Genomic DNA, 11,414 nt, shown 5'->3' on the forward strand with positions numbered 1-11,414 from the left:
AGTCGCATGGGGCCTGATGGCTGTGGGGTCAACCTGTCAGTTCCACAGGGAGGGGCCAGGAAGGGTTCTGCTCGATTCAGCGATACCATCCGGGCTGAGCTCAAAGGTGTAATGGGCCCGGCCGGGTGGCTCCGTGGTTGAGCGTCGACCTACGACCCAGGAGGTCAGGGTTTGATTCCCGGTCAGGGCACAGGCCTGGGTTGTGGGCGCATCCCCAGTGGGGCGTGCGGGAGGCAGCCCATCCATGATCCTCTCTCATCACTGATGTTTCTGTCTCTCTCTCCCTCTCCCTTCCTCTCTGACATCATCAGTAAGAAAAGTGGTGGGTGGGGTGGAGTGGGGGGAAGTGAGCTGGGAGTCCGGGGGAGCGGCAGGTGAAGGCGCGGCTGGGGGCGGGGAAGGCAGCGCTGGCCCCGGGCGGGCGTGGGGGGCGGCGTGGGGGGCACCGGCTCTGCCTGGGGCTGGAAGGAGCGGGTCTGGTCACTCGGTGAGTGTCCGGGAGAGCGTGGCGGGGGCAGCAGCCCTGCTGGCGTTGGAGGCCACGCTGGCAGAGACTCGGGGAAACTGAGGCAGTTCGGGAGCGGCCTGGGAGAGCGGAGGGAAGGCGCGCTGTGCGTACTGAAGCAGCGGGGAGCTGGCTGTGTCCTGCGCCCGTCCTGCCCGTGCTGTCCCGGCTCCGAGCCAGGCTCCCGGTCGGCGGGGCCTCCCTGAGGAATGTGAGGACTCCAGGCCCCGGGTCCAGGTCGGCAGAATCGCCGGAAGCGCTCACTCCTCCGCGATACGCGCTGTTTAGTCTGCACGGAAGAGCAGATGGAAAACAGCGCTTCCATTGTCCCGGGCTTTCGCTGTGTTTTCCTTGGACTCCGTGCGGGGTCCCGTGGGGGACGGGGCAAGGCTGGGCCTCATCTCTGGTCCCAGGGAGCCAAACGCTGAATTCCGCGGGAGGTCTCCTCGCTCCGGACTGGGTTCCAGCGTCTCGCTCTTTTTCCTTGGAATGCAGGTATTTGTTGTTGTTGATAATATTACGGATGCCTCCCCGTCCCCCTTCCCCTCCTCCCGGCCCCTCCCCTCCCCCGGGCCTGCACCACCCTGCGCCCGTCCACGCTGTGCCTGTGAGTGTGCGAGTCCTTGGGCTCTCGCTTCCGTCCCCAGCGCCCGCGAGGGGTGCCGTCTGTCCCACGCCTCCCGCTGCGGGTCTTAGGTTGTTGGTCAGTTCGTTTGTTCATTGGATTCCACAGATGAGTGAGGTCAGGTGGTGCTTGTCTTTCTCTGGCCCCTTTCATCCGGCACCACACGCCCAGGCCCTCCGTGCCTCCCGAAGGGTAAGATGTCCCGCTTTTCCCAGCTGCACAGTATCCGGGCGTGGACACCCCACAGCTTTTTATCAGCGTCTCCGCGGACGCGCTGGGCCCTTCGTGCTGTTACGGGGGTGAGCCTGGTGCCTTCACCGCAGAAGGCAGCCTCCATGCGGCCGGGCCGTCTCTGGAGCCGGGACCCCGTGTGTACGGACCCCCCCGGCTCTGCCCCTGGAGCCGGGACCCCCGTGTGTACGGACCCCCCCGGCTCTGCCCCTGGAGCCGGGACCCCCGTGTGTACGGACCCCCCCGGCTCTGCCCCTGGAGCCGGGATCCCCGTGTGTACGGACCCCCCGGCTCTGCCTCTGGAGCCGGGATCCCCGTGTGTACGGACCCCCCGCTCTGCCAGGAGCCGGGACCCCGTGCGTACGGACCCCCCCGGCTCTGCCTCTGGAGCTGGGACCCCCGTGTGTACGGACCCCCCCGGCTCTGCCTCTGGAGCTGGGACCCCCGTGTGTACGGACCCCCCCGGCTCTGCCCCTGGAGCCGGGACCCCCGTGTGTACGGACCCCCCCGCTCTGCCAGGAGCCGGGACCCCATGTGTACGGACACCCCCCCCGGCTCTGCCTCTGGAGCGGGGACCCCCGTGTGTACGGACCCCCCCGGCTCTGCCCCTGGAGCCGGGACCCCCGTGTGTACGGACCCCCCCGGCTCTGCCCCTGGAGCCGGGACCCCGTGTGTACGGACCCCCCGCTCTGCCTCTGGAGCCGGGACCCCGTGTGTACGGACCCCCCCGGCTCTGCCCCTGGAGCCGGGACCCCGTGTGTACGGACCCCCCCGGCTCTGCCCCTGGAGCCGGGACCCCCGTGTGTACGGACCCCCCCGGCTCTGCCTCTGGAGCCGGGACCCCGTGTGTACGGACCCCCCGCTCTGCCTCTGGAGCCGGGACCCCCGTGTGTACGGACCCCCCCGGCTCTGCCTCTGGAGCCGGGACCCCCATGTGTACGGACCCCCCGGCTCTGCCTCTGGAGCCGGGACCCCCGTGCGTACGGACCCCCCCGGCTCTGCCTCTGGAGCCGGGACCCCCGTGTGTACGGACCCCCCGGCTCTGCCTCTGGAGCCGGGACCCCCGTGTGTACGGACCCCCCCGGCTCTGCCCCTGGAGCCGGGACCCCCGTGTGTACGGACCCCCCCGGCTCTGCCCCTGGAGCCGGGACCCCGTGTGTACAGACCCCCCGCTCTGCCTCTGGAGCCGGGACCCCCGTGTGTACGGACCCCCCCGGCTCTGCCTCTGGAGCCGGGACCCCCATGTGTACGGACCCCCCGGCTCTGCCTCTGGAGCCGGGACCCCCGTGCGTACGGACCCCCCCGGCTCTGCCTCTGGAGCCGGGACCCCCATGTGTACGGACCCCCCGGCTCTGCCTCTGGAGCCGGGACCCCCGTGTGTACGGACCCCCCCGGCTCTGCCCCTGGAGCCGGGACCCCCGTGTGTACGGACCCCCCAGCTCTGCCCCTGGAGCCGGGACCCCCGTGTGTACGGACCCCCCCGGCTCTGCCTCTGGAGCCGGGACCCCCGTGTGTACGGACCCCCCTGGCTCTGCCGGGAGCCAGCGCAGGGCTGGAGCCTCGGGCTGGGGCCGGGGCGCTTTGCCTGGAGTGGTTGCCGCTCTTGAACGTTCCTCATGGCCCGAGGAAAGACGAGGAGCATGAGGGTTTGCTGAGAACATTCTGTCCAGCAAGAATTCTAGATGCTTCTGTCACCGTCAGGCCGGCGCTGCCCGCCCGAGTGCAGGGCCGTTCCCTGAGTCTGAGGCTGGAGAGGGGGCGGCCGTCCCCTTGGAAGCGCCGAGAGCGGAGCCCAGGGGGCACCCGGGCCGCTGTGCCCTGCGCTTGGCTTCCTGGGCCCCAGGCGGGAACTCCACGGCCAGGAGGTGTCTGCCCGCCTCTCGGGGCCTGGTGTCCGGGTTGGACCCCTCATGACCGCCCGCTGAGGTTCTGGTGAAGACCGAGAGCTTTAGAGAGTGTCCAGCGAATGTCCGCTCACGTCCACCCCGTTAGCGCTTCCTCTTCAGCCCCGGCCGAGGGCGCAGGCCCGGGAGGCAGGCTGTGCGCCGCTCACGCTGGGTTTCTCTTAGAGAATAAATAAGTGGGAGAAAGGAGCACCAGGGGTTGCACAACTACAGGCAGACGCAGAGCATGAACAGCCGGTTAGGAGCAACATGGTCTCCTCGTGAAGGAGGGTTACCCTGCGGCCCCCCGAAAGAGAGGGGGCGCCCTGATTGGAGTGCGTCCCCTGGGAGACCCGCCCAGGCCCTCGGCAGGTGCTGCGTTTTCTTGGGGGTCGGGCTGGTACACGCTGTGTCCGTCCAACTAGGAATCCCCTTCTGGGCAGAGAGTGCTCCATTGATTTGGGGTGCCCGTGCCGACTCGGGTGGAGCTGAACGGGGAGCAGTGGGCGAGTGACTGGTGAGGGGCACGCGGGCTGCAGGGACCTGGCAGTTCTTTTTTTAAATGTATGTTTATTGATTTCGGAGAGGAAGGGAGAGGGAGAGAGACATCAGTGAGAGAGTCATTGCTTGGCTGCCCTCCCCACGCCCACCCCCCTCCCCGCACGCCCCCCGCCCCGCACGCCCCCCTCCCCCGCACGCCCCACACGGGTCTGCGCCACGAGGTGTTATTCCCATTTTCCAGGCGGAAGCAAGCACACGAACGGCAGTCGGACGGGCACAGTGGGTCTGACCCTGAGGCCGGGCCCTTTCAGGACGGGGAGCGGCCGTGGGGCCTGGGCCTCTGCTCCCCGGTCTCTCCCCTGACCCGCCCTTACCCCACGCCACCCCTCCGGCCAGGACAGAAGGGGAGAGGGTCGTCCGTGTTGTCAAGTAGCCACTCAGTAAGGTTTTCCGTTCTAAGGGGCGTCAGGGCGTGGCCTGGGCCTGTCTGTCACCGGTCACTGGTGTCTGTGGTGGGTTTAGCTGAGCCCCAAACGACAAGGCGGTCGGACGGTGGCCTGGGGGGGCGGGGGGGGCAAGGCGGCTTCACTATTTGGGGTGTTTCCCTAAAGGTGACCTTACAGCCCGGACAAGCCCCTTCCCGGTGACGAAGGAAGCTCAGCGTATCGGTCAGTTTTAACGAGCAGTCTCTGCGGAATGTGCACGTCCGTCCGTCCGGACGCCCCGCGGCCTCTGTCCGCACCTGGGAGCCGTGCTGGGCGCACGCACGCTGCTCCCTCCCTGCGGACAGGTGTGAGGAACCTCTGTAGCTTCTGAGAGGCCGCGACGCGTGGTCAGCCGAGGACACGCTTCACCGTGACTGTGTCTGGGCTGCTGGGGAGCCCGCTGCCTGGCTCTCAGCCCCCGAGCAGCTCGGATTCAGGAAAGCCAGCAGGACCGTGACCAGATCGGAAGAATACGCTGTTGGACTCACGGAACGGCTCCGTAAGGTATCTCTTTATTGATTTTTTTTTTTTAGAGAGAGGAAGGAAGAGGAGAGAGAAACGTTAATCGGCTGCCTCCTGCACGCCCCTGCTGGGGATCAAGTCCACAACCTGGGCATGTGCCCTGACCGGATCGAGCGACAACCTTCTGGTGCACGGACGAGCCCAACCACTGGGCCACACCGGCCAGTGCTCACTGAGAAGCTCTGGCTCTCTCTCTCTCTCTCTCTCTCTCTCTCTCTCTCTCTCTCTCTCTCCCTCTCCTGCCTTTCCCTCCTCTCCCTCCTCCGTTTCCTGACGGACAGGAGAACACCCAGGGGCCCTGGGTCTGCATGTGTGTGCTTCGGGAACGCACTCTCACCTGCGGAGCCGGGCTCAGCATGTCCCCTGGACGCCCCGCACCTGCCCCTGAGCTTCCTGGGGGGCGGGGGGAGGCGTGTTCCTGGTACGTGAGGATGTGGGTCAGTGTTCGTGGGAGCTGCTCTGCGCGTAGGAGATGCCGCAGCCGGTCCGTCCAGGGCAGCGTTCTCGTTGTCGCCGTCCCCTCTGCCCATTCATTACCCGGGACCAGGCCACCCACGGACGCCAGCCGTCTCGCCGAGGGCAGCAGGGACGTGTAACCTGGCCTGACGGGTGAGCGCTCGTTTTAAGGACAACTCCCTTCTAATGTTCACACGACCACACGCAGCCGGTGCGAAACGACGACACAGAAGGAATGACTTTATCTAAGGAAAACATGCTTAAAAGCTCCGACTTAGAGCTTTAAAACACAACCCTGTTCCCCACCTAAAAGGAAAAAAGAAATTCTTTCTTCTTAAGAATCTGACGATTCCTTAATAAGCAACCCCCCAGATATCTCAAAATTTCAGAAAAACGCAAATGACTCTGATACCCAGGTAACCAGAAATCCTGGCACATATTGAAATAAATGCACCCGGACTTGAAATTGGTTGAACGTGATCACCGGATTCATTAGAAATTTTCAGACATTAAGGGAAGATTCAGTGATATTTCCCAAGGTGTGAGCACCTTCGGTGCTTCTGCATAAAGAAGTTTAGCTACTGGACAAAAAAGCAGAATCACCCTAAAATCTTCCCAGGAACGACACCAGGATGACGGGACCGGAACTGGAATTTATGATTTGCAGGACGCGGCAGCGACGGGACCCACCGTGAAATTCTCGAGAAGAGAATTACCCAGATCACGGCCCACAGAGACCCTTCAGGACGCGTGCTGCCTGGCGAAGACGCCGGGATAGAGTAGCTCCAGTCAGACTGTCGCGTCGCGGCGCCCGATGGGACGGGGTCTCCCCATTGCAAAGCGAGGCACTGTCTGCAGGCGCACGGCTTTACAAGTCGGACGGAGTCCAGTGAGCGAGACGCGGGACGATTGTCTGACCAGCAGGTCTCCACTCCGCCCGAGCACTTCGCGGGCGGATGCACAGAGTGGGACGTTGCTGATTCACGTAGAAGGGAGGACGGGGCGCTGCAGCCATGGGACAGTGGCTGCCGGGGAGGGAGGGGTTCGCACTGGCCGGCCAGGTCGCCCGCGTCATCGGAGGCCGTAAGCTGCTCCACCGCCCGGGAGCTCGTGTGGAGACAGAGGTTGGTGACCCTCACCGCTCGTTCTCTCTACACGAAGAAGTAGAATGAATCGAAAACAGGGAGTCTAAACGCAGGACCGGCTGGCTACGCGGATGCACGTCTACAGGGTCGCTGCTGCTCTGTGAAAGGCGTCCCGGGAGAGCCAGCGTGAAAGCTGGGAGTCCTCGTTCTCCAGACGACGGAGCGTTTCCCGGGATCCCTCTCCTCGCACCAATTTCCGCAGGTTCTCCTGGGTGGACCGGGCGGGGCCCCTCGGCCAGGATGGAGCTGAGTTTGGGGTTTGCACGCGGTGGGCACGGACTCCCCTCAGCGCAGACAAAGGCGGTGCCATCCGGTGGCCGGGGCCGGGCCGGGGCCGCGGGCGGACGCCCTCAGAAGCACTTCCTGTGCACCACGGGCGGGCCGGCCTCGTCGTACTCCTGCTTGCTGATCCACATCTGCTGGAAGGTGGACAGCGAGGCCAGGATGGAGCCGCCGATCCACACGGAGTACTTCCTCTCGGGGGGCGCGATGACCTTGACCTTCACGGTGCCGGGGGCCAGGCCCGCCACCTCCTGCTGCATGCGGTCGGCCATGCCCGGGAACATGGTGCTGCCCCCGGACAGCACGGTGTTGGCGTACAGGTCCCGGCGGATGTCCACGTCGCACCTGAGGATGGAGCTCAAGGCCGCGGCGTGGACGCCCCGGGACTCGAGGCCCAGGAGGGAGGGCCGGAACAGGGCCTCGGGGCACCGGAACCGCTCGCTGCCGATGGTGATCACCTGCCCGTCGGGCAGCTCGTAGCTCCGCTCCAGCGAGGGGGACGCGGCCGCGCTGGCCATCTCCTGCTCGAAGTCCAGGGCGACGTAGCACAGCTTCTCCTTGACGTCCCGCACGATCTCCCGCTCGGCCGTGGTGGTGAAGCTGTGGCCCCGCTCGGTGAGGATCTTCATGAGGTAGTCGGTCAGGTCCCGGCCGGCCAGGTCCAGGCGCAGGATGGCGTGGGGGAGGGCGTAGCCCTCATAGATGGGCACGGTGTGCGTGACCCCATCCCCGGAGTCCATGACGATGCCCGTGGTGCGGCCCGAGGCGTACAGGGACAGCACGGCCTGGATGGCCACGTACATGGCCGGGGTGTTGAAGGCCTCAAACATGATCTGAGTCATCTTCTCCCGGTTGATCTTGGGGTTCAGGGGGGCCTCGGTGAGCAGGACGGGGTGCTCCTCGGGGGCCACGCGCAGCTCGTTGTAGAAGGTGTGGTGCCAGATCTTCTCCATGTCGCCCCAGTCGGTGACCACGCCGTGCTGGATGGGGTACCGCAGGGTGAGGACGCCGCGCTTGCTCTGGGCCTTGTCGCCCACGTAGCTGTCCTTCTGCCCCATGCCCACCATGACGCCCTGGTGCCGGGGCCGCCCGACCACGCAGGGGAACACGGCCCGCGGGGCGTCGTCGCCGCCGAAGCCGGCCTTGCACACCCCCGACCCGTTGTCCACCACCAAGGCCGAGAGCTCGGTGTCGGACATCGTGCCGGCCAGGCAGGGGCAGAGCGGACGGGAGTGACTGCCGGACGCCGGTGCGAGGGAATGGCCAGGCCGGAGCGGCCTGCAGATGGGGCCCGGGCTGATGGCCGGGATTTAAAGGCACGGCCGGCCCCACCCACGTCCCACCCGCCCGCCCAGCACGTCCGGGTGGCATGGCCTCTGAGGTACCAGTGATGACGGTGGTGATTATGTGCATCACTCGGGGGCCTTCCGCATAGAGAACAGGGCTGCCCCGGCCACAGCGCCGTGACTGTAATTAGGCAGCCCACGCGTGGGGCCTCGGGGGACGGGGTGCAGCGTGGGCAGGAGGCACAGCGAGACGGAAGGAGGCCGGAGGGAGGGGCAGCCGGCCACACAGCCGCTCCGCCCTCCACCCTCTGGCCCATTTTCTCCACCGAGCTTAACTGTTCATCCAAATACTGTTCTTATGGGAACTCTGACTCCAGAAACTTCACTTTAAATACATTTATTTATTGGTTTCAGAGAGGAAGGGAGAAGGAGAGAGAGAAACATCAATGATGAGAATCATTGACCGGCTGCCTCCTGCACGCCCCCTACTGGGGATCGAGCCCGCAACCCGGGCCTGTGCCCTGACCAGGAATCGAACCTGGGACCCTTCAGTCTGCAGGCTGACGCTCTATCCACTGAGCCAAGCCAGCTAGGGCCACAAACTTCACTTTAAAAAAGAATTTTTTTTAATTGATTTCAGAGATGAAGGGAGGAGACACAGAGAAACATCAATGATGAGAGAGAATCATGGACCGGCCGCCTCCTGCACGCCCCGCACTGGGGATCGAGCCCGCAACCCGGGCAGGTGCCCTGACCGGGAATCGAACCGTGACCTCCTGGTCTGTAGGTTGACGCTCAACCACTGAGCCACACCGGCCGGACCATTTAAGAATAATATATGTGAACCGATCTTTAAAAACACTGTCATCTTCCAGATTCATGGGCTGAATTATGACGTGAGGCCTCTTGGTTGTCAGGGGAGCTCTCGAGCCCGACCCTGCCCCCGTCAGCCTGGCCCAGCCTCCCCAGCCCCGCTTTCCTCTGCTCTCACACCCGTTTCATCAGCGTCCACTTCATTTGTAAAATTTTGTATTTTTTAAAAAAAACAAAGGAATTGCCTTGGTTTGCAGTTTACCTCGAACTTTCCCTTGACTTGTTGCCGGGAGCCGGTCCATCCTTGCTGTTTCAAGGGACCTGGCATATATGGCATACTTTTCTTAATATGTTTGCTCACCTTCTTGGCACTATGTGTTTTAACCAAGGTCACCTCTGAGAAAGGTTGTTTCCCCAGGTAGGGATTTTCCCCTGAAGTTAGGGAGGGAATAAAACCCCTTAACTAAGTGTCAGGCGGGTAATTAATCACTTTAACTACGAACAATCATGCTTAAACTACATAATCTTTTCTCCCTGGAATGGAGATAAGAAACGCCCTAACCTTTGGAATAGAGATTGATGGGATTGAATCAACTGGTATAAATACAGATGTAACAAGACAGAAAGACTCAGAACTTAGAACAGAATCAAGAAGACAGAACCTACACGGAGCCTAGAGACAGAAGAACTTTGCTGGAGAGAACATGCCAGAAGATCCTGGAGAGGGACTGGCCTCGGAGCCTAGAGACAGAGCCTAGCGGGAGAACATGGCAAGGGATCCTGGACTGAACCTGACTACAGAGATTGGCAGGAGAACCTGACTGGAACCTGGACACTGAACTTGACTGGAGAGCCTGGACGGAGCCTAGCGAGGGAACATGGCTACAGAACCTGGCTGGAGATCCTAAGCAGAACCTCTCTGGAGATCGAGACCAGAACTTGGCTGGAGATCCGGGCTAGAGATCCTGGCTAGGCTGCTGATCAACTGAACACTGTCTCCGTGTCCTTCCTTCTTCGCCGACTCCGTCCACACCTTTGGGGACCCCTGGACCTGCTGGGGTTGGACCCCGGCAACTTGTGACCCAGAGGAAGGGTGAGCAGCAAGGTAGGTCCGACCAGAGCGGCCGGGGTCATAGGTTAATCTTCCCTGTCCCCCAATCAACTCGGAGAACAGAGCAGGCACCAAGCACCCCTCCCCCCTCGGAGCCCCCCCCCCCCCCACCCGGCCTGTGGAAAGGAGAACGGATGAGCCGAGAGCACGGTGGACTCTGAGGCTTGTTTTTATAATGTTGTGGACCGTGGCTCGTCCTAAAGTCAGTGTTTTTCTTCCAGTTCTTTCAGTGCCTCGGACGTGGGAGAGGGGGGTGCGCACCCCTGCAGCTCGGAGCTCGGCCGGGACTGGAATGTGCTCCTGGTCCCGCCTCAGCCCTAGGGGGCAGCAGCGTTCTTCCGTGGGAGCTGGGGTCACACGCCGGCAAGCAAGCCTCTACTCAGGGAGAAGCAAGCCGCCTCAACTTTACATCATAATTAAAAACATCTCTTTATTGATGTCAGAGAGGCAGGGAGAGGGAGAGAGAGATGGAAACATCCGTGATGAGAGAGAACCCTGGATCGGCCGCCTCCTGCACGCCCCGCACTGGGGATCGAGCCCACAGCCCAGGCCTGTGCCCCGACCGGGAATCGAACCCTGACCTCCTGGGTCCTAGGTGGACGCCCAGCCCCTGAGCCAGGCCGGCCGGGGACAGTCACGTTTTAACTGAGTGTTTCCACGTGCTGGCTGGGAGGTGAGGGATCGCCCACCACCCGTTTCTCCCCCAAAAGCCTCACTGAGTCAAGGACAGACCTCCACTCAGAGCTGAACAGCCAGAGAGACAGACCCATGGGCAGCGGGCCCCAGGGAAACACGCGAGGGGTCTCCCCGCTGTGATTGGCTTTGGGGCCCCTGTCGGAGACGGTCCCACTCTCCCACGGGGCATTCGGTGGCCTTTGCTGCAGCCGGGCACAGGGCACTGTGGGTGCCAGGGGCTGAGGCCTGAGAGCTGGCTGAGGCCGCGGTGACCGGGACAGGCCAGGGGTGGGCTCACCCCTAATTCCTGCTCCGGACCCAGCAGCCTGGCTTCCCGGCCGCCTGGCTCCGCGCAGAGCTGCCACGTGAGCTTTGGCTCTGCCACGCCGTTTGCCGACTGTTCACAGTTCCCGGGCGTCTCGCTCGGCGGCGGGGGGGATGGGGGGTGGGGGGGGTGGGGGGGGTGGGACAGAGACGCCCAGACGGGCCCCTGCTCTTCCCCGCTGCCGCCCAGGCGGTGGCTGGGAGACAGGCGTCCTCTTGCTGTGCCTGGGGCTCTGTTGTAGCTGCACGAACGTTTCAGGAAGAAGATGCACGAGGGCAGACCCAGTGCAGGTGCCGGCGAGGCGTCCGAACGGCAGTGTCTCTTCACCTGTTCGGTCGGAACACAGATTAGAGTTCGTAGGTGAACTGCTCCGTCAGCAGGTGTTTGACTAGAAACGCATCAGCCCTCACTGTCCGAGCTGCTGACCCCGAGGGGCCACATGCGCTGGGCAGACGACCCCTGACCCGGCCACACGGCCTTGTCCCCGTCCCCCCGGGGGTGTGGGTGGGACTCACACCGGCAGTTTCTAAAGAGCAGAGTGAAAGGCGGCAGATGGAGGAGGGAAACTA

General features: G+C 63.6%; 1 protein-coding gene across 1 annotated transcript; it reads right to left on the reverse strand.

Moving 5' to 3' along the window:
* Positions 1–6,703: 6,703 nt before the first annotated feature.
* On the reverse strand, positions 6,704–7,834 carry ACTBL2 (actin beta like 2). Its single transcript, XM_059695068.1, has one exon. It carries the CDS (start codon positions 7,832–7,834, stop codon positions 6,704–6,706), a length of 1,131 nt encoding a protein of 376 aa, XP_059551051.1.
* Between the last annotated feature and the right edge of the window lie 3,580 nt (positions 7,835–11,414).

This window comes from Myotis daubentonii, chromosome 4 (genome assembly GCF_963259705.1).
Source record: "Myotis daubentonii chromosome 4, mMyoDau2.1, whole genome shotgun sequence".
In the NCBI taxonomy this organism is placed as follows: domain Eukaryota; kingdom Metazoa; phylum Chordata; class Mammalia; order Chiroptera; family Vespertilionidae; genus Myotis; species Myotis daubentonii.